The 23,166-nt window shown below is 45.1% G+C and overlaps 1 protein-coding gene across 1 annotated transcript in view; it reads left to right on the plus strand.

Moving 5' to 3' along the window:
- dcc (DCC netrin 1 receptor) overlaps positions 1–23,166 on the plus strand; it is a 699,685-nt gene that overhangs the window by 346,977 nt on the left and 329,542 nt on the right. The window contains exons 6-7 of the mRNA XM_031825895.1: positions 14,943–15,097; positions 17,077–17,197. Of these exons, the coding sequence (XP_031681755.1) occupies positions 14,943–15,097; positions 17,077–17,197 (276 nt within the window). The remainder of the gene's footprint in view (positions 1–14,942; positions 15,098–17,076; positions 17,198–23,166) is intronic.

A 23,166-nucleotide genomic window follows, 5' to 3' on the forward strand; every position in this document is an offset into this window, starting at 1 on the left:
TGATACACAGAGAGGACACAGCCAGGCTGGTATGAAACCACTGATACACAGAGAGGACACAGCCAGGCTGGTATGAAACCACTGATACACAGAGAGGATACAGCCAGGCTGGTATGAAACCACACTGATACACATAGAGGACACAGCCAGGCTGGTATGAAACCACACTGATACACAGAGAGGTTACAGCCAGGCTGGTATGAAACCACTGATACACGGAGAGGATACAGCCAGGCTGGTATGAAACCACTGATACACAGAGAGGACACTGCCAGGCTGGTATGAAACCACACTGATACACAGAGAGGATACAGCCAGGCTGGTATGAAACCACTGATACACAGAGAGGACACAGCCAGGATGGTATGAAACCACTGATACACAGAGAGGATACAGCCAGGCTGGTATGAAACCACTGATACACAGAGAGGACACTGCCAGGCTGGTATGAAACCACACTGATACACAGAGAGGATACAGCCAGGCTGGTATGAAACCACTGATACACAGAGAGGACACAGCCAGGATGGTATGAAACCACTGATACACAGAGAGGATACAGCCAGGCTGGTATGAAACCACTGATACACAGAGAGGATACAGCCAGGCTGGTATGAAACCACTGATACACAGAGAGGATACAGCCAGGCTGGTATGAAACCACACTGATACACAGAGAGGATACAGCCAGGCTGGTATGAAACCACTGATACACAGAGAGGACACAGCCAGGATGGTATGAAACCACACTGATACACAGAGAGGACACAGCCAGGCTGTTATGAAACCACTGATACACAGAGAGGACACAGCCAGGCTGGTATGAAACCACACTGATACACAGAGAGGATACAGCCAGGCTGGTATGAAACCACACTGATACACAGAGAGGACACAGCCAGGCTGGTATGAAACCACTGATACACAGAGAGGACACAGCCAGGCTGGTATGAAACCACTGATACACAGAGAGGACACAGCCAGGCTGGTATGAAACCACTGATACACAGAGAGGATACAGCCAGGCTGGTATGAAACCACACTGATACACAGAGAGGACACAGCCAGGCTGGTATGAAACCACACTGATACACAGAGAGGTTACAGCCAGGCTGGTATGAAACCACTGATACACGGAGAGGATACAGCCAGGCTGGTATGAAACCACTGATACACAGAGAGGACACTGCCAGGCTGGTATGAAACCACACTGATACACAGAGAGGATACAGCCAGGCTGGTATGAAACCACTGATACACAGAGAGGACACAGCCAGGATGGTATGAAACCACTGATACACAGAGAGGATACAGCCAGGCTGGTATGAAACCACTGATACACAGAGAGGATACAGCCAGGCTGGTATGAAACCACTGATACACAGAGAGGATACAGCCAGGCTGGTATGAAACCACACTGATACACAGAGAGGATACAGCCAGGCTGGTATGAAACCACTGATACACAGAGAGGACACAGCCAGGATGGTATGAAACCACACTGATACACAGAGAGGACACAGCCAGGCTGTTATGAAACCACTGATACACAGAGAGGACACAGCCAGGCTGGTATGAAACCACACTGATACACAGAGAGGATACAGCCAGGCTGGTATGAAACCACACTGATACACAGAGAGGACACAGCCAGGCTGGTATGAAACCACTGATACACAGAGAGGACACAGCCAGGCTGGTATGAAACCACTGATACACAGAGAGGACACAGCCAGGCTGGTATGAAACCACTGATACACAGAGAGGATACAGCCAGGCTGGTATGAAACCACACTGATACACAGAGAGGTTACAGCCAGGCTGGTATGAAACCACTGATACACAGAGAGGATACAGCCAGGCTGGTATGAAACCACTGATACACAGAGAGGTTACAGCCAGGCTGGTATGAAACCACTGATACACGGAGAGGATACAGCCAGGCTGGTATAAAACCACTGATACACGGAGAGGATACAGCCAGGCTGGTATGAAACCACTGATACACAGAGAGGACACTGCCAGGCTGGTATGAAACCACACTGATACACAGAGAGGATACAGCCAGGCTGGTATGAAACCACTGATACACAGAGAGGATACAGCCAGGCTGGTATGAAACCACTGATACACAGAGAGGATACAGCCAGGCTGGTATGAAACCACTGATACACGGAGAGGATACAGCCAGGCTGTTATGAAACCACTGATAGACAGAGAGGATACAGCCAGGCTGGTATGAAACCACTGATACACAGAGAGGATACAGCCAGGCTGTTATGAAACCACTGATACACAGAGAGGATACAGCCAGGCTGTTATGAAACCACTGATACACGGAGAGGATACAGCCAGGCTGGTATGAAACCACTGATACACGGAGAGGATACAGCCAGGCTGGTATGAAACCACTGATACACAGAGAGGACACTGCCAGGCTGGTATGAAACCACACTGATACACAGAGAGGATACAGCCAGGCTGGTATGAAACCACTGATAGACAGAGAGGATACAGCCAGGCTGGTATGAAACCACTGATACACAGAGAGGATACAGCCAGGCTGGTATGAAACCACTGATACACGGAGAGGATACAGCCAGGCTGTTATGAAACCACTGATAGACAGAGAGGATACAGCCAGGCTGGTATGAAACCACTGATACACAGAGAGGATACAGCCAGGCTGTTATGAAACCACTGATACACAGAGAGGATACAGCCAGGCTGTTATGAAACCACTGATAGACAGAGAGGATACAGCCAGGCTGATTTGAAACCACACTGATACACAGAGAGGATACAGCCAGGCTGGTATGAAACCACTGATACACAGAGAGACTGTTGGGGCGGTATGAAAATTAGAGTGGGTTCAGGGTGTTTTGGATGATGGTGTTGATGTGAGCCATGACCAACCTATTAAAGCATTTCATGGTTACAGACATGAGTGCTACGGGTCGGTAGTCATTTAGGCAGGTTACCTTGGTGTTCTTAGGCACAAGGACTATGGAGGTCTGCTTAAAACATGTAGGTATTACTGACTCAGTCAGGGACTGGTAGAAAATGTCTTTGAAGACACTTGACAGTTGGTCAGCGCATGCTCGCAGTACACGTCCTGGTAATCCGTCTGGCCCTGCGGCCTTGTGAATGTTGACCTGTTTAAAGGTCTTACTCACATCGGCTCCGGAGAGCGTGATCACACAGTCGTCCGGAACAGCTGGTGCTCTCTTGCATGTTTCAGTGTTACTTACCTCGAAACGAGCACAAAAGTAATTTAGCTTGTCTGGTAGGTTCGTGCCACTGAGCAGTTCGCGGCTGTCCTTCCCTTAGTAGTCTGTAATAGTTTGCAAGCCCTGCCACATCCGACATGCATCAGAGCCGGTGTAGTACGAAATCATCATAGATGTAATAGTGCAATAAATCACAGATAATTTTTCACCCACACTAATGACATATTCATACCCACTGTAGTCACTACACAGACAAACAGAGACATATTCATACCCACTGTAGTCGCTACACAGACAAACAGAGACATATTCACACCCACTGTAGTCACTACACAGACATACAGAGACATATTGATTCCCACTGTAGTCACTACACAGACAAACAGAGACATATTCATACCCACTGTAGTCGCTACACAGACAAACAGAGACATATTCACACCCACTGTAGTCACTACACAGACATACAGAGACATATTGATTCCCACTGTAGTCACTACACAGACATATTGATTCCCATTGTAGTCACTACACAGACATATTGATTCCCACTGTAGTCACTACACAGACATATTGATTCCCACTGTAGTCACTACACAGACATATTGATTCCCATTGTAGTCACTACACAGACATATTGATTCCCACTGTAGTCACTACACAGACATATTGATTCCCACTGTAGTCACTACACAGACATATTGATTCCCACTGTAGTCAAAACACAGACATATTGATTCCCACTGTAGTCACTACACAGACATTGATTCACACTGCAGTCACTACACAGACATATTGATTCCCACTGTAGTCACTACACAGACATATTGATTCCCACTGTAGTCACTACACAGACATATTGATTCCCACTATAGTCACTACACAGACAAACACAGACATATTGATTCCCACTGTAGTCGCTACACAGACAAAAATAGGCATATTGATTCCCACTGTAGTCGCTACACAGACAAACAGAGACATATTGATTCCCACTGTAGTTGCTACACAGACATATTGATTCCCACCGTAGTCACTACACAGACATATTGATTCCCACTGTAGTCACTACACAGACATATTGATTCCCACTGTAGTCACTACACAGACATACAGAGACATATTGATTCCCACTGTAGTCACTACACAGACATATTGATTCCCACTGTAGTCACTACACAGACATATTGATTCCCACTGTAGTCGCTACACAGACAAACACAGACATATTGATTCCCACTGTAGTCACTACACAGACAAACACAGACATATTGATTCCCACTGTAGTCACTACACAGACAAACAGAGAAATATTGATTCCCACTGTAGTCACTACACAGACAAACAGAGACATATTGATTCCCACTGTAGTCGCTACACAGACATATTGATTCCCACCGTAGTCGCTACACAGACATATTGATTCCCACTGTAGTCGCTACACAGACATATTGATTCCCACTGTAGTCACTACACAGACATATTGATTCCCACTGTAGTCACTACACAGACATATTGATTCCCACTGTAGTCGCTACACAGACATATTGAGACATATTGATTCCCACTGTAGTCACTACACAGACATATTGATTCCCACTGTAGTCGCTACACAGACATATTGATTCCCACTGTAGTCGCTACACAGACATATTGATTCCCACTGTAGTCGCTACACAGACATATTGATTCCCACTGTAGTCACTACACAGACATATTGATTCCCACTGTAGTCACCACACAGACATATTGATTCCCACTGTAGTCACTACACATACATACTTCAACTATATCAACAATCACGCTTTAAATTAAGACCCAGATGCAGAACTGTGTCGAAGTAACACAGTTTATTACAACAACAGGGACAGGCAAACGACAGGTCAAGGCAGGCAGGGGTCGGTACTCCAGAGTAGTGGGGCAAAGGTACAGGACGGCAGGCAAGCTCAGGGTCAGGTCAGGCAGAGGTCAGTAATCTAGAGTAGTGGGGCAAAGGTACAGGACGGCAGGCTCAGGGTCAGGTCAGGCAGAGGTCAGTAATCTAGAGTAGTGGGGCAAAGGTACAGGACAGCAGGCAGGCTCAGGGTCAGGTCAGGCAGAAATGATCAAAACCGGGAAAACTAGAAAACAGGAACTTTAGACAAGACAGGAGCTAGGGGAAAACCGCTGGTAGGTTCTACGAACAAAATGAACTGGCAACAGACAAACAGAGAACACAGGTATAAATACACAGGGGATAACGGGGGACACCTGGAGGATGGTGGAAACAATCACAAAGACAGGTGAAACAGATCGTGACATCAACAATATAAACAATTTATAGGAAAATGTTTTGGTCCTCACCTCTGTAAAATTTTATATTTGCCTAAAATGAAATATGTTCATTATTCATTTAAGGATCATGATCGATTAATTCACATACTGGAGGACACTGCTTTAGTGCAAGTTGACAGTCTGAGGTTACTGGAGGACACTGCTTTAGTGGAGGTTGACAGTCTGAGGTTACTGGAGGACACTGCTATAGTGGAGGTTGACAGTCTGAGGTTACTGGAGGACACTGCTTTAGTGCAGGTTGACAGTCTGAGGTTACTGGAGGACACTGCTATAGTGGAGGTTGACAATCTGAGGTTACTGGAGGACACTGCTATAGTGGAGGTTGACAATCTGAGGTTACTGGAGGACACTGCAATAGTGCTGGTTGACAGTCTGAGGTTACTGGAGGACACTGCAATAGTGCTAGTTGACAGTCTGAGGTTACTGGAGGACACTGCGATAGTGCTGGTTGACAGTCTGAGGTTACTGGAGGACACTGCTATAGTGCTGGTTGACAGCCTGTGGTTACTGGAGGACACTGCTATAGTGCTAGTTGACAGCCTGAGGTTACTGGGCAGTTTCTTTCTGTCTGTATTACAGACTAAACCATATGAAACTAGATGCTACTTCATCACAGTTTAATACTAGCTTTAATATTTGATTTTGTTTATATCACTAAAGACAGATAAACAGTGTGATTAAGAGGGACTTATTGTATCATAGATCCTTTTTGGAGACTCTCTCCACAGATTTAACTGGCACAAATGAGGGAGACATCAAACCATTGCATCTAACCTCCACTGTACGGGATGAGTTTCTGTATGTTGTATAGTAGATTTAGCATTGTTCACATTTGTGTTACGCTGTTCATTTTGCAGGTGCTGTTCTGTGAAAACGGCATCTCATTCTTGTGGTATTTAACCATAGTAACATATCCCTGGCTTGTTCAAAATCTGACTGACATCTTTTACCAGTGATTCAGAGGAGCTCAGTTCTTATCCTCAGGGGGATTCACATCACGTTGTTGTTTAAAATGTTATTATTATTTATTATTGACACATTTTTAATCCCTCAGAGACAGATGGGTGTGTTGGAGAAAAGGACGGTAGAATCATAACATACTGTAACTCACTGTCATTGGTTGTCTGAGGAAATCTGACTGTCATAGGGTGTCTGAGGAAATCTGACTGTCATTGGTTGTCTGAGGAAAACTGACTGTCATAGGGTGTCTGAGGAAAACTGACTGTCATAGGGTGTCTGAGGAAATCTGACTGTCATTGGTTGTCTGAGGAAATCTGACTGTCATTGGTTGTCTGAGGAAAACTGACTGTCATAGGGTGTCTGAGGAAATCTGACTGTCATAGGGTGTAGAGGAAATATGACTGTCATAGGGTGTCTGAGGAAATCTGACTGTCATTGGTTGTCTGAGGAAATCTGACTGTCATAGGGTGTCTGAGGAAATCTGACTGTCATAGGGTGTCTGAGGAAGTCTGACTGTCATAGGGTGTCTGAGGAAGTCTGACTGTCATAGGGTGTCTGAGGAAGTCTGACTGTCATAGGGTGTCTGAGGAAGTCTGACTGTCATAGGGTGTCTGAGGAAATGTGACTGTCATTGGTTGTCTGAGGAAATCTGACTGTCATTGGTTGTCTGAGGAAAACTGACTGTCATAGGGTGTCTGAGGAAATCTGACTGTCATTGGTTGTCTGAGGAAATCTGACTGTCATTGGTTGTCTGAGGAAAACTGACTGTCATAGGGTGTCTGAGGAAATCTGACTGTCATAGGGTGTAGAGGAAATATGACTGTCATAGGGTGTCTGAGGAAATCTGACTGTCATTGGTTGTCTGAGGAAATCTGACTGTCATAGGGTGTCTGAGGAAATCTGACTGTCATAGGGTGTCTGAGGAAGTCTGACTGTCATAGGGTGTCTGAGGAAGTCTGACTGTCATAGGGTGTCTGAGGAAGTCTGACTGTCATAGGGTGTCTGAGGAAGTCTGACTGTCATAGGGTGTCTGAGGAAGTCTGACTGTCATAGGGTGTCTGAGGAAGTCTGACTGTCATAGGGTGTCTGAGGAAATCTGACTGTCATTGGTTGTCTGAGGAAATCTGACTGTCATTGGTTGTCTGAGGAAAACTGACTGTCATAGGGTGTCTGAGGAAATCTGACTGTCATTGATTGTCTGAGGAAAACTGACTGTCATAGGGTGTCTGAGGAAATCTGACTGTCATAGGGTGTAGAGGAAATATGACTGTCATAGGGTGTCTGAGGAAATCTGACTGTCATTGGTTGTCTGAGGAAAACTGACTGTCATAGGGTGTCTGAGGAAATCTGACTGTCATAGGGTGTAGAGGAAATATGACTGTCATAGGGTGTCTGAGGAAATCTGACTGTCATTGGTTGTCTGAGGAAATCTGACTGTCATAGGGTGTCTGAGGAAATCTGACTGTCATAGGGTGTCTGAGGAAGTCTGACTTTCATAGGGTGTCTGAGGAAGTCTGACTGTCATAGGGTGTCTGAGGAAGTCTGACTGTCATAGGGTGTCTGAGGAAGTCTGACTGTCATAGGGTGTCTGAGGAAGTCTGACTGTCATAGGGTGTCTGAGGAAATCTGACTGTCATTGGTTGTCTGAGGAAATCTGACTGTCATTGGTTGTCTGAGGAAAACTGACTGTCATAGGGTGTCTGAGGAAATCTGACTGTCATTGGTTGTCTGAGGAAATCTGACTGTCATTGGTTGTCTGAGGAAAACTGACTGTCATAGGGTGTCTGAGGAAATCTGACTGTCATAGGGTGTAGAGGAAATATGACTGTCATAGGGTGTCTGAGGAAATCTGACTGTCATAGGGTGTCTGAGGAAATCTGACTGTCATAGGGTGTCTGAGGAAGTCTGACTGTCATAGGATGTCTGAGGAAGTCTGACTGTCATAGGGTGTCTGAGGAAGTCTGACTGTCATAGGGTGTCTGAGGAAGTCTGACTGTCATAGGGTGTCTGAGGAAGTCTGACTGTCATAGGGTGTCTGAGGAAGTCTGACTGTCATAGGGTGTCTGAGGAAGTCTGACTGTCATAGGGTGTCTGAGGAAATCTGACTGTCATTGGTTGTCTGAGGAAATCTGACTGTCATTGGTTGTCTGAGGAAATCTGACTGTCATTGGTTGTCTGAGGAAAACTGACTGTCATAGGGTGTCTGAGGAAATCTGACTGTCATTGGTTGTCTGAGGAAATCTGACTGTCATTGGTTGTCTGAGGAAAACTGACTGTCATAGGGTGTCTGAGGAAATCTGACTGTCATAGGGTGTAGAGGAAATATGACTGTCATAGGGTGTCTGAGGAAATCTGACTGTCATTGGTTGTCTGAGGAAATCTGACTGTCATAGGGTGTCTGAGGAAATCTGACTGTCATAGGGTGTCTGAGGAAGTCTGACTGTCATAGGGTGTCTGAGGAAGTCTGACTGTCATAGGGTGTCTGAGGAAGTCTGACTGTCATAGGGTGTCTGAGGATGTCTGACTGTCATAGGGTGTCTGAGGAAGTCTGACTGTCATAGGGTGTCTGAGGAAGTCTGACTGTCATAGGGTGTCTGAGGAAGTCTGACTGTCATAGGGTGTCTGAGGAAATGTGACTGTCATTGGTTGTCTGAGGAAATCTGACTGTCATTGGTTGTCTGAGGAAAACTGGCTGTCATAGGGTGTCTGAGGAAATCTGACTGTCATTGGTTGTCTGAGGAAATCTGACTGTCATTGGTTGTCTGAGGAAAACTGACTGTCATAGGGTGTCTGAGGAAATACTATAGGGGGGTGATTCAGAGGAGCTCAGTTCTTATCCTCAGGGGGATTCACATCACGTTGTTGTTTAAAATGTTATTATTATTTATTATTGACACATTTTTAATCCCTCAGAGACAGATGGGTGTGTTGGAGAAAAGGACGGTAGAATCATAACATACTGTAACTCACTGTCATTGGTTGTCTGAGGAAATCTGACTGTCATAGGGTGTCTGAGGAAATCTGACTGTCATTGGTTGTCTGAGGAAAACTGACTGTCATAGGGTGTCTGAGGAAAACTGACTGTCATAGGGTGTCTGAGGAAATCTGACTGTCATTGGTTGTCTGAGGAAATCTGACTGTCATTGGTTGTCTGAGGAAAACTGACTGTCATAGGGTGTCTGAGGAAATCTGACTGTCATAGGGTGTAGAGGAAATATGACTGTCATAGGGTGTCTGAGGAAATCTGACTGTCATTGGTTGTCTGAGGAAATCTGACTGTCATAGGGTGTCTGAGGAAATCTGACTGTCATAGGGTGTCTGAGGAAGTCTGACTGTCATAGGGTGTCTGAGGAAGTCTGACTGTCATAGGGTGTCTGAGGAAGTCTGACTGTCATAGGGTGTCTGAGGATGTCTGACTGTCATAGGGTGTCTGAGGAAGTCTGACTGTCATAGGGTGTCTGAGGAAGTCTGACTGTCATAGGGTGTCTGAGGAAATCTGACTGTCATTGGTTGTCTGAGGAAGTTTGACTGTCATAGGGTGTCTGAGGAAGTCTGACTGTCATTGGTTGTCTGAGGAAGTCTGACTGTCATAGGGTGTCTGAGGACGTCTGACTGTCATAGGGTGTCTGAGGAAGTCTGACTATCATTGGTTGTCTGAGGAAGTCTGACTGTCATAGGGTGTCTGAGGAAGTCTGACTGTCATAGGGTGTCTGAGGAAGTCTGACTGTCATAGGGTGTCTGAGGAAGTATGTGAGTAGGGTGTCTGAGGATGTCTGTGAGTAGTGTGTCTGAGGAAGTCTGACTGTCATAGGGTGTCTGAGGAAGTCTGTGAGTAGGGTGTCTGAGGAAGTCTGACTGTCATAGGGTGTCTGAGGAGGTCTGTGAGTAGTGTGTCTGAGGTAGTCTGTGAGTAGTGTGTCTGAGGAAGTCTGTGAGTAGTGTGTCTGAGGTAGTCTGTGAGTAGTGTGTCTGAGGTAGTCTGTGAGTAGTGTGTCTGAGGTAGTCTGTGAGTAGTGTGTCTGAGGTAGTCTGTGAGTAGTGTGTCTGAGGTAGTCTGTGAGTAGTGTGTCTGAGGTAGTCTGTGAGTAGTGTGTCTGAGGTAGTCTGTGAGTAGTGTGTCTGAGGTAGTCTGTGAGTAGTGTGTCTGAGGTAGTCTGTGAGTAGTGTGTCTGAGGTAGTCTGTGAGTAGTGTGTCTGAGGTAGTCTGTGAGTAGGGTGTCTGAGGAAGTCTGTGAGTAGTGTGTCTGAGGTAGTCTGTGAGTAGTGTGTCTGAGGTAGTCTGTGAGTAGTGTGTCTGAGGTAGTCTGTGAGTAGTGTGTCTGAGGTAGTCTGTGAGTAGTTTGTCTGAGGTAGTCTGTGAGTAGTTTGTCTGAGGTAGTCTGTGAGTAGTGTGTCTGAGGTAGTCTGTGAGTAGTGTGTCTGAGGTAGTCTGTGAGTAGTGTGTCTGAGGTAGTCTGTGAGTAGTGTGTCTGAGGTAGTCTGTGAGTAGTGTGTCTGAGGTAGTCTGTGAGTAGTGTGTCTGAGGTAGTCTGTGAGTAGTGTGTCTGAGGTAGTCTGTGAGTAGTGTGTCTGAGGTAGTCTGTGAGTAGTGTGTCTGAGGTAGTCTGTGAGTAGTGTGTCTGAGGTAGTCTGTGAGTAGTGTGTCTGAGGTAGTCTGTGAGTAGTGTGTCTGAGGTAGTCTGTGAGTAGTGTGTCTGAGTAGTCTGTGAGTAGTGTGTCTGAGGTAGTCTGTGAGTAGTGTGTCTGAGGTAGTCTGTGAGTAGTGTGTCTGAGGTAGTCTGTGAGTAGTGTGTCTGAGGTAGTCTGTGAGTAGTGTGTCTGAGGTAGTCTGTGAGTAGTGTGTCTGAGGTAGTCTGTGAGTAGTGTGTCTGAGGTAGTCTGTGAGTAGTGTGTCTGAGGTAGTCTGTGAGTAGTGTGTCTGAGGTAGTCTGTGAGTAGTGTGTCTGAGGTAGTCTGTGAGTAGTGTGTCTGAGGTAGTCTGTGAGTAGTGTGTCTGAGGTAGTCTGTGAGTAGTGTGTCTGAGGTAGTCTGTGAGTAGTGTGTCTGAGGTAGTCTGTGAGTAGTGTGTCTGAGGTAGTCTGTGAGTAGTGTGTCTGAGGTAGTCTGTGAGTAGGGTGTCTGAGGTAGTCTGTGAGTAGTGTGTCTGAGGTAGTCTGTGAGTAGTGTGTCTGAGGTAGTCTGTGAGTAGTGTGTGCGGTTGAGGAAGAGAGCTGGAGTGATGGCGGGTTTGTGTACTTGTGTGTGTGTGTACGTGTGTACGTGTGTGTGTACATATGTGTGTGTGTGTATATGGGTGCGTGTTCGTCTGTGTTTCCGTATGTTTGTGTGTGTGTGTGTGTATGGGGGGGCGTGTTCGTCTGTGTTTCCGTATGTTTGTGTGTGTGTGTGTGTGTGTGTGTGTGTGTATGGGGGGGCGTGTTCGTCTGTGTTTCCGTATGTTTGTGTGTGTGTTTCTGTGTGTGTGTGTGTGTGTGTGTGTATGGGGGGGGGGGGGGATGCAAAAGCGGACAATGTTTGGAGTTTAATGCGATAAGAGAAAAGCTGCGAATTGGAGAGTTGAAAATAAAGAGAAAGGAGGGACAGAACAGTAGTCAAATGTTTAACAAAGATGTTATGTGTGATTGTGAGACGCTTTACAAATTCAACATTCACAAGACGGGGACTTCAAACATGGCACGTCTCGGCAACTGTCCTGTTTATATGGCTTACGTGGAACTGAAATCTGGACACAGATGTACAGTACCAGTCAAACGTTTGGACACATCTTCTCATTCAAGGGTTTTTTTCTTTATTTTTGACTATTTTCTACATTGTAGAATAATAGTGAAGTCATAAAAACTATGAAATAACACATATGGAATCATATAGTAAACAAAAAACTCTTGGCATTCTCTCAACCAGCTTCATGAGATAGTCACCTGGAATGCATTTCAATGAACAGGTGTGCCTTGTTAAAAGTTAATTTGTAGAATTTCTTTCCTTCTTAATACATTTGAGCCAATCAGTTGTGTTGTGACAAGGTGGGGGTGGTATACAGAAGATAGTCCTATTTGGTAAAAATACAATATTATGGCAAGAACAGCTCAAATAAGCGAAAGGAAATGACAGTCCACCAGACATGAAGGTCAGCCAATCTGGAAAATGTCAAGAACTTTGAAAGTGCAGTCACACAAAAACCATCAAGCGCTCTGATGAAACTGGTTCTCATGAGGACCGCCACAGGTTAGGAAGACCCAGAGTTTCCTCTGCTGCAGAGGATCAATTCATTAGAGTTAACTGCACCTCTCAAAGTGTAGCAGTGGTGATTTTAGCATATAAATCTTGGCGGGGCAAAAAAAATGTCAGCAGAAAAGAACCCTCAATCCAACACAGAAACTGACCCCTCAAATCCCAGATAGAAATTCATGAGTTCGTCTTGTCATAAACATAAATACATTGTAAACAAACAAAACAAAATAAAAGGCTCCAACATATGTAGTAGCTGACTTTATAGTAGCATTAATAGCAATATTTATAGTAGCATCAATAGCTACCTTTATAGTAGCATCATTAGCTACCTTTATAGTAGCATCAATAGCTACCTTTATAGTAGCATCAATAGCTACCTTTATAGTAGCATCAATAGCTACCTTTATAGTAGCATCAATAGCTATCTTTATAGTAGCATCAATAGCTACCTTTATAGTAGCATCAATAGCTACCTTTATATTAGCATCAATAGCTACCTTTATAGTAGCATCAATAGCTACCTTTATAGTAGCATCAATAGCTACCTTTATAGTAGCATCAATAGCTATCTTTATAGTAGCATCAATAGCTACCTTTATAGTAGCATCAATAGCTACCTTTATATTAGCATCAATAGCTACCTTTATAGTAGCATCAATAGCTACCTTTATAGTAGCATCATTAGCTCCTTTATAGTAGCATCAATAGCAATATTTATAGTAGCATCAATAGCTACCTTTATAGTAGCATCAATAGCTCCCTTTATAGTAGCATCATTAGCTACCTTTATAGTAGCATTAATAGCAATATTTATAGTAGCATCAATAGCTACCTTTGTAGTAGCATCAATAGCTACCTTTATAGTAGCATCAATAGCTACCTTTATAGTAGCATTACTAGCTACCTTTATAGTAGCATTAATAGCTATATTTATAGTAGCATCAATAGCTACCTTTATAGTAGCATCAATAGCTACCTTTATAGTATCATCAATAGCTACATTTATAGTAGCATCAATAGCTATATTTATAGTAGCATCAATAGCTACCTTTATAGTAGCATCAATAGCTACCTTTATAGTATCATCAATAGCTACATTTATAGTAGCATCAATAGCTACCTTTATAGTAGCATCATTAGCTCCTTTATAGTAGCATTACTAGCTACCTTTATAGTAGCATTAATAGCTATATTTATAGTAGCATCAATAGCTACCTTTATAGTAGCATCAATAGCTACCTTTATAGTATCATCAATAGCTACATTTATAGTAGCATCAATAGCTATATTTATAGTAGCATCAATAGCTACCTTTATAGTAGCATCAATAGCTACCTTTATAGTATCACCAATAGCTACATTTATAGTAGCATCAATAGCTATATTTATAGTAGCATCAATAGCTACTGTCTCTTTAGGGATGATATGCACACCTGACTGTCATCATATTCCTGTTTGCTAATGTCTCCTTTGGGAAAATCTCAACATCATCATCCACCTGTCATCATCCACCTGTTTGCTAATGTCTCCTTAGGGAAAATCTCAACATCATCATCCACCTGTTTGCTAATGTCTCCTTAGGGAAAATCTCAACATCATCATCCACCTGTCATCATCCACCTGTTTGCTAATGTCTCCTTAGGGAAAATCTCAACATCATCATCCACCTGTTTGCTAATATCTCCTTACGGAAAATCTGAAGGTCTGACTTCACAACTGCTGTGTTCTGTTCATTCTCTATCTCTACAGGGCAAACACAGTTCCTAACCCCAGCCTTAACCAACATCCATACACATACATTTAACCTCCACCTACATCTAACCTTAACCAACATCCATACACAGAAGTCTAAACCTCCACCTACGTATAATTCTAATTCTAATTCTAATCCTAACCGTAACCCATCTCTCTTTCTCCACAGTATCTGACCCCACCAACACGTATGTCTAACCCTAACCCTGTATCCCTCTCTCTACAGTGCCACCCCAGTTCCTGAACTACCCCACCAATACATATGTCTAACACTAACCCTGTACCCCTCTCTCTACAGTGCCACCCCAGTTCCTGAACTACCCCACCAATACGTATGTCTAACCCTAACCCTGTACCCCTCTCTACAGTGCCACCTCAGTTCCTGAACTACCCCACCAATACGTATGTCTAACCCTAACCCTGTCTCCCTCTCTACAGTGCCACCCCAGTTCCTGAACTACCCCACCAACACATATTCCTATGAGAGTACGGACATGGAGCTGGAGTGTGCTGTAACGGGGAACCCTCCTCCTACGGTGCACTGGATGAAGAACGGAGAGGAGGTCATCCCCAGTGACTACTTCCAGATTGTTGTACGTCACATAGAACACAGCCTCTGTGTAGTGTGTGTGTGTGTGTGTGTGTGTGTGTGTGTGTGTCACCCATATAATGTCAAGCACATACCCAGTGACTACATCCAGATGGTTGTAAATCACACAGGACCATGAACACGACTCTGATGACCTTATAGGGGGGTAGTATAGGGGGTACTATTGGGAGTACTATAGGGGGGTACTATAAGGGGTACTATAGGGGGGTACTTTAGGGGGTACTATAGGGGGGTACTATTGTGGGTACTATAGGGGGTACTATAGGGGGTACTATAGAGGGGTACTATAGGGAGTACTATAGGGGGTACTATAGGGGGGTACTATTGTGGGTACTATAGGGGGTACTATAGGGGGGTACTATAGGGAGTACTATAGGGGGTACTATAGGGGGGTACTATTGTGGGTACTATAGGGGGTACTATAGGGGGGTACTATAGGGGGGTACTATAGGGAGTACTATAGGGGGTACTATAGGGGGGTACTATTGTGGGTACTATAGGGGGTACTATAGGGGGGTACTATAGGGGGGTACTATAGGGGGGTACTATTGGGGATACTATAGGGGGTACTATAGGGGGTACTATAGGGGGGTACTATAGGGGGTACTATAGGGGGTACTATAGGGGGGTACTATAGGGGGTACTATAGGGGGGTACTATAGGGGGGTACTATAGGGGGTACTATAGGGGGGTACTATAGGGGGTACTATAGGGGATACTATAGGGGGTACTATAGGGGGTACTATAGGGGGGTACTATAGGGGATACTATAGGGGGGTACTATAGGGGGTACTATAGGGAGGTACTATAGGGGGTACTATAGGGGGTACTATAGGGGGTACTATAGGGGGTACTATAGGGGGGTACTATAGGGAGTACTATAGGGGGTACTATAGGGGGGTACTATAGGGGGGTACTATTGGGGATACTATAGGGGGTACTATAGGGGGGTACTATAGGGGGTACTAGGTAGGCTGGGCACCAAACTAAGAGCCAATGTATAGTTCAAGCCTTAATACTCTAACTATGTAGAAGTCAACTCAAAGATCTGACCATTTCAATAATCGATGACAAATAGCTTTTGATACAGAATGCGTAGAAAGAAGAAACAGTCTTTACTTTTCTATGGTAGCCCATACATAACATACTGCCATCTATTAGGCTCCCGAGTGGCACAGCGGTCTATGGTAGCCCATACATAACATACTGCCACCTATTAGGCTCCCGAGTGGCACAGCGGTCTATGGTAGCCCATACATAACATACTGCCATCTATTAGGCTCCCGAGTGGCACAGCGGTCTATGGTAGCCCATACATATCATACTGCCATCTATTAGGCTCCCGAGTGGCACAGCGGTCTATGGTAGCCCATACATAACATACTGCCATCTATTAGGCTCCCGAGTGGCACAGCGGTCTATGGTAGCCCATACATATCATACTGCCATCTATTAGGCTCCCGAGTGGCACAGCGGTCTATGGTAGCCCATACATATCATACTGCCATCTATTAGGCTCCCGAGTGGCACAGCGGTCTATGGTAGCCCATACATAACATACTGCCATCTATTAGGCTCCCGAGTGGCACAGCGGTCTATGGTAGCCCATACATATCATACTGCCATCTATTAGGCTCCCGAGTGGCACAGCGGTCTATGGTAGCCCATACATAACATACTGCCATCTATTAGGCTCCCGAGTGGCACAGCAGTCTAAGGCACTGCATTTCAGTGCTAGAAGCGTCACTACAAACCCTGGTTTGATCCTGGGCTGTGTCACAACCGGCCGTGATTGGGAGTCCCATAGGGCAGCGAACAATTGGTTGAGCGTCGTCTGAGTTTGGCCGGGGGTAGGACGTCATTGTAAAATAAGAATTTATTCTTTAACCGACTTGCCCAGTTAAAAAAAAGGTTCAATTAAAATTGTTTTTAAAACCAACTGTGTTGTGCCTTCCTCTGCAGGATGGCAGTAACCTCCAGATCCTTGGTCTGGTGAAGTCAGATGAAGGTTTCTATCAGTGTGTGGCTGAGAATGAAGCAGGGAACGCCCAGGCTATGGCCCAGCTCATACTGAGAGAGCCAGGTAAGAGACAACCCTAACCAGTCCAAGCCGAACTAAGGCATTTCTTGTCTTCTCTGTCTGTGTCTCAGCTCACCTTCTCTCTCTCTCAGCTCCACCTATCTCAGCATAATGTCCATCTCAGCTCCACCTATCTCAGCATAATGTCCATCTCAGCTCCACCTATCTCAGCTTAATGTCCCTCTCAGCTCCACTTATCTCTCTCTCAGCTTAACTGTCCCTTTTATTCCATTCCAGCCATTACAATGAGCATGTCCTCCTATATCTCTTCCTACCAGCCTCCTCTGCTCCTCAACAACACACAACCTATACCTTCACCCCCCCCCCCCCTCACTAACAAACACCAGCCTTTACTCTCTTTCCTCACCTTCCACACCTCCACCACTCATCAACTCTTTACCCTCCATCTGCTGGGAGGTCATGGGTTAGGTCAGGGGTCAGACTTTAGCCAAACTCAACCAGGATTCCTGCTAGGTGCGTCAGAGGTTTCCTACGGCAGGCGGCGAAACGCCAGATGTTTAAAGTGACTGAATGTGCTTGGCAAAGTAGAGACAGATGTGGGGTGTGTATGGTGTCCAGATTAGGACCCATATTACGGCAGCGTCAGAGTCAGAAGGACTCAGCCTGACACCAACTGAGGCTTTCCTAATATGGACACCGTAGGATTATTTCTCTGTGACACAGCGTCTTCGGCTGGCCGATAAAAAATATCACGAATAGAGGGGACTTCGTCAATGTAATTGGGGCTTTGGGCCTTCTGTTAATTCTATTCCTTCAGATGTCAGTGGGAGAATGACTGATATTTGTTGATTTATTTTGAGATTCACACGCAAAGTTGTTACTCAACGGATACGGGTAACATTTTCATGTCTGAAATTATGTTTTTGAGCCAGGCTCAGAGTTGGGTCATAGCACCACAAACTCCAATCTATTCAACTCCTAACTGTTTAACTCCTATCTGTTCAACTCCTAACTATTCAACTCCTATCTGTTCAACTCCTAACTGTTCAACTCCTATCTGTTCAACTCCTAACTGTTCAACTCCTTACTATTCAACTCCTATCTGTTCAACTCCTAACTGTTCAACTCCTATCTGTTCAACTCCTAACTGTTCAACTCCTATCTGTTCAACTCCTAACTGTTCAACTCCTATCTGTTCAACTCCTAACTGTTCAACTCCTAACTGTTCAACTCCTATCTGTTCAACTCCTAACTGTTCAACTCCTATCTGTTCAACTCCTAACTGTTCAACTCCTAACTGTTCAACTCCTATCTGTTCAACTCCTATCAGTTCAACTCCTAACTGTTCAACTCCTAACTGTTCAACTCCTAACTGTTCAACTCCTATCTGTTCAACTCCTATCTGTTCAACTCCTATCAGTTCAACTCCTAACTGTTCAACTCCTAACTGTTCAACTCCTAACTGTTCAACTCCTATCTGTTCAACTCCTAACTGTTCAACTCCTATCTGTTCAACTCCTAACTGTTCAACTCCTATCTGTTCAACTCCTATTTGGATATAATAGATTGTTTCTGCAAGGACTCTATCATTTTTGGTCTGGACCATGCTAGTAGGAAAAGGAATATCAGTGCCATTTGTGTGTGTGTGTGTGCGTGCGTGCGTGTGCGTGTGCGTGTGTGTGTGTGTGTGTGTATGTGTGTATCCAAGCAAAAGGATTAGTGCCATTGATGTATACTGTATGTCGCCATTCAAAAGGCAAGCCCCCCCCCCCCCCCCCCCCCCCCACCACAGCTCTACTCCGTTACCCTAATTCCTACTATTTTAATCCAGATTGGTGTCATTTGAGATCAGGGATCATCAACTAGATTCAGACAGAGACAGATTTTTTTCTTGAGCGTCTGTTCAGGGGGGCTGGAACATGCAAATTGACCGCCAGAAGACACAAACAGATATAATATTTGGCTAAAACATCATAATTTCAAACGTTGCTTACATTTGTAGACGTTACACATACAGTATCTCTCTACTATGTGTGGGAATACTTCGGAACCGTTCCCTTCCTGTTGTAGATACATCCCCGTGTTCCCTTCCTGTTGTAGATACAGCCCCCTGTTCCCTTCCTGTTGTGGATACAGCCCCCTGTTCCCTTCCTGTTGTAGATACAGCCCTCTGTTCCCTTCCTGTTGTGGATACATCACCCTGTTCCCTTCCTGTTGTAGATACATCACCCTGTTCCCTTCCTGTTGTAGATACAGCCCCCTGTTCCCTTCCTGTTGTGGATACAGCCCCCTGTTCCCTTCCTGTTGTAGATACATCACCCTGTTCCCTTCCTGTTGTAGATACAGCCCCCTGTTCCCTTCCTGTTGTGGATACAGCCCCCTGTTCCCTTCCTGTTGTAGATACAGCCCTCTGTTCCCTTCCTGTTGTAGATACAGCCCCTGTTCCCTTCCTGTTGTAGATACATCCCCGTGTTCCCTTCCTGTTGTAGATACAGCCCCTGTTCCCTTCCTGTTGTAGATACATCACCCTGTTCCCTTCCTGTTGTAGATACAGCCCCCTGTTCCCTTCCTGTTGTGGATACAGCCCCCTGTTCCCTTCCTGTTGTAGATACAGCCCCCTGTTCCCATCCTGTTGTAGATACATTACCCTGTTCCCTTCCTGTTGTAGATACATCACCCTGTTCCCTTCCTGTTGTAGATACAGCCCCCTGTTCCCTTCCTGTTGTAGATACATCACCCTGTTCCCTTCCTGTTGTAGATCCAGCTCCCTGTTCCCTTCCTTTTGTAGATACAGCACCCCGTTCCCTTCCTGTTGTAGACACATCACCCTGTTCCCTTCCTGTTGTAGACACATCACCCTGTTCCCTTCCTGTCGTAGATACAGCACCCTGTTCCCTTCCTGTTGTAGATACAGCACCCTGTTCCCTTCCTGTTGTAGATACAGCACCCTGTTCCCTTCCTGTTGTAGACACATCACCCTGTTCCCTTCCTGTTGTAGACACATCACCCTGTTCCCTTCCTGTTGTAGACACATCACCCTGTTCCCTTCCGGTTGTAGACACAGCACCCTGTTCCCTTCCTGTTGTAGAGATACTGCCCCCTGTTCCCTTCCTGTTGTAGATACAGCACCCCGTTCCCTTCCTAACGTATAAACAGCACCCCGTTCCCTTCCTAACGTATAAACAGCACCCCGTTCCCTTCCTAACGTATAAACAGCACCCCGTTCCCTTCCCACCCCCTGACCTCACAGCTGGAGTGGTGTCTGCCACCCTGCTTGCTGGGTAACATCAGCCGCCATACATGTACCTGCAGGGGAACATCTGTGAGAGCAGACCTGTCCTGTCTCTCTGCATCACACACTGTCTGTTCTCCCAACGTCTTGTTGGACTTCATTCAATTAGACGGCCTCCCTCTGGTATTCTCAGTAGTGGTGTGCTCCGACATGATGTCTATGTGATGTGTGTGTGTGTGCTCGTGGGTGTGTGTGCGTGTGCTTGTGTGTGCGAGCGTGCGTGCGTGCGTGCGTGTGTGTGTGTGTGTGTGTGTGTGTGTGTGTCGCAGGTAACTGAATCTCAGACTAAACTCAATATGCAACCTGGAAACAGCAGTACTATTCTATTACGGCACTACATATCAAGTAGCTACTGAATAAACAAGTTATGGATCCCCATTAGTTCCTGTCAGGGCAGCAGCTACTCTTCCTGGGGTTTATTATGGATCCCCATTAGTTCCTGTCAGGGCAGCAGCTACTCTTCCTGGGGTTTATTATGGATCCCCATTAGTTCCTGCCAAGGCAGCAGCTACTCTTCCTGGGGTTTATTAAGGATCCCCATTAGTTCCTGCCAAGGCAGCAGCTACTCTTCCTGGGGTTTATTATGGATCCCCATTAGTTCCTGCCAAGGCAGCAGCTACTCTTCCTGGGGTTTATTAAGGATCCCCATTAGTTCCTGCCAAGACAGCATTTACTCTTCCTGGGGTTCATTATGGATCCCCCCTGCCAAGGCAGCAGCTACTCTTCCTGGGGTTTATTATGGATCCCTATTAGTTCCTGATACCAAGGCAGCAGCTACTCTTCCTGGAGTTTATTACAAATCACCATTAGTTCTTGCCAAGGCAGCAGCTACATTGGAGCAAAATGAATGCAGGTTCTACAACACATTAAGTGTATCCCCTCAGACCACTACACTACTACCACATGTCTACAACACATTAAGTGTGTTCCCTCAGACCACTACACTACTTCCACATGTCTACAACACATTAAGTGTGTTCCCTCAGACCACTACTCTACTACCACTACTCTACAATACATTAAGTGTGTTCCCTCAGACCACTACACTACTACCACTACTCTACAATACATTAAGTGTGTTCCCTCAGACCACTACTCTACTACCACTACTCTACAATACATTAAGTGTGTTCCCTCAGACCACTACACTACTACCACTACTCTACAATACATTAAGTGTGTTCCCTCAGACCCCTACTCTACTACCACATATCTACAATACATTGAGTGTGTTCCCTCAGACCCCTACTCTACTACCACATATCTACAATACATTAAGTGTGTTCCCTCAGACCACTACACTACTACCACTACTCTACAATACATTAAGTGTGTTCCCTCAGACCACTACTCTACTACCACATATCTACAATACATTGAGTGTGTTCCCTCAGACCCCTACTCTACTACAACACATATCTACAATACAAAATCCATGTGTACTTGTGTGTGGAGTGCGTATGTTATCATGTGTGTGTCTGTACCTGTGTGTGTCTCTTCACAGTCCACGTGCCGTGTGTTGCCGTGTGTTGCCGTGTGTTGCCGTGTGTTGCCGTGTGTTGCCGTGTGTTGCCGTGTGTTGCCATGAAGTATATTTTTTATCTGCTTTTTTAAATCTAATTCTACTGCTGCATCAGTTACCTTACTAGCTCTATGTAGTACTGTGGAATAGAGTTCCATGTAGTCATGGCTCTATGTAGTACTGTGGAATAGAGTTCCATGTAGTCATGGCTCTATGTAGTACTGTGGAATAGAGTTACATGTAGTCATGGCTCTATGTAGTACTGTGGAATAGAGTTCCATGTAGTCATGACTCTATGTAGTACTGTGGAATAGAGTTCCATGTAGTCATGGCTCTATGTAGTACTGTGGAATAGAGTTCCATGTAGTCATGGCTCTATGTAGTACTGTGGAATAGAGTTCTATGTAGTCATGGCTCTATGTAGTACTGTGGAATAGAGTTCCATGTAGTCATGGCTCTATGTAGTACTGTGGAATAGAGCTCCGTGTAGTCATGTCTCTATGTAGTACTGTGGAATAGAGTTCCATGTAGTCATGGCTCTATGTAGTACTGTGGAATAGAGTTCCATGTAGTCATGGCTCTATGTAGTACTGTGTAATAGAGTTCCATGTAGTCATGGCTCTATGTAGTACTGTGGAATAGAGTTCCATGTAGTCATGGCTCTATGTAGTACTGTGGAATAGAGTTCCATGTAGTCATGGCTCTATGTAGTACTGTGGAATAGAGTTCCATGTAGTCATGACTCTATGTAGTACTGTGGAATAGAGTTCCATGTAGTCATGGCTCTATGTAGTACTGTGGAATAGAGTTCCATGTAGTCATGGCTCTATGTAGTACTGTGGAATAGAGTTCCATGTAGTCATGGCTCTATGTAGTACTGTGGAATAGAGTTCCATGTAGTCATGGCTCTATGTAGTACTGTGAAATAGAGTTCCATGTAGTCATGGCTCTATGTAGTACTGTGGAATAGAGTTCCATGTAGTCATGGCTCTATGTAGTACTGTGGAATAGAGTTCTATGTAGTCATGGCTCTATGTAGTACTGTGGAATAGAGTTCCATGTAGTCATGGCTCTATGTAGTACTGTGGAATAGAGCTCCGTGTAGTCATGGCTCTATGTAGTACTGTGGAATAGAGTTCCATGTAGTCATGGCTCTATGTAGTACTGTGGAATAGAGTTCCATGTAGTCATGGCTCT

This window comes from Oncorhynchus kisutch, linkage group LG6 (genome assembly GCF_002021735.2).
Source record: "Oncorhynchus kisutch isolate 150728-3 linkage group LG6, Okis_V2, whole genome shotgun sequence".
NCBI classification, from domain to species: domain Eukaryota; kingdom Metazoa; phylum Chordata; class Actinopteri; order Salmoniformes; family Salmonidae; genus Oncorhynchus; species Oncorhynchus kisutch.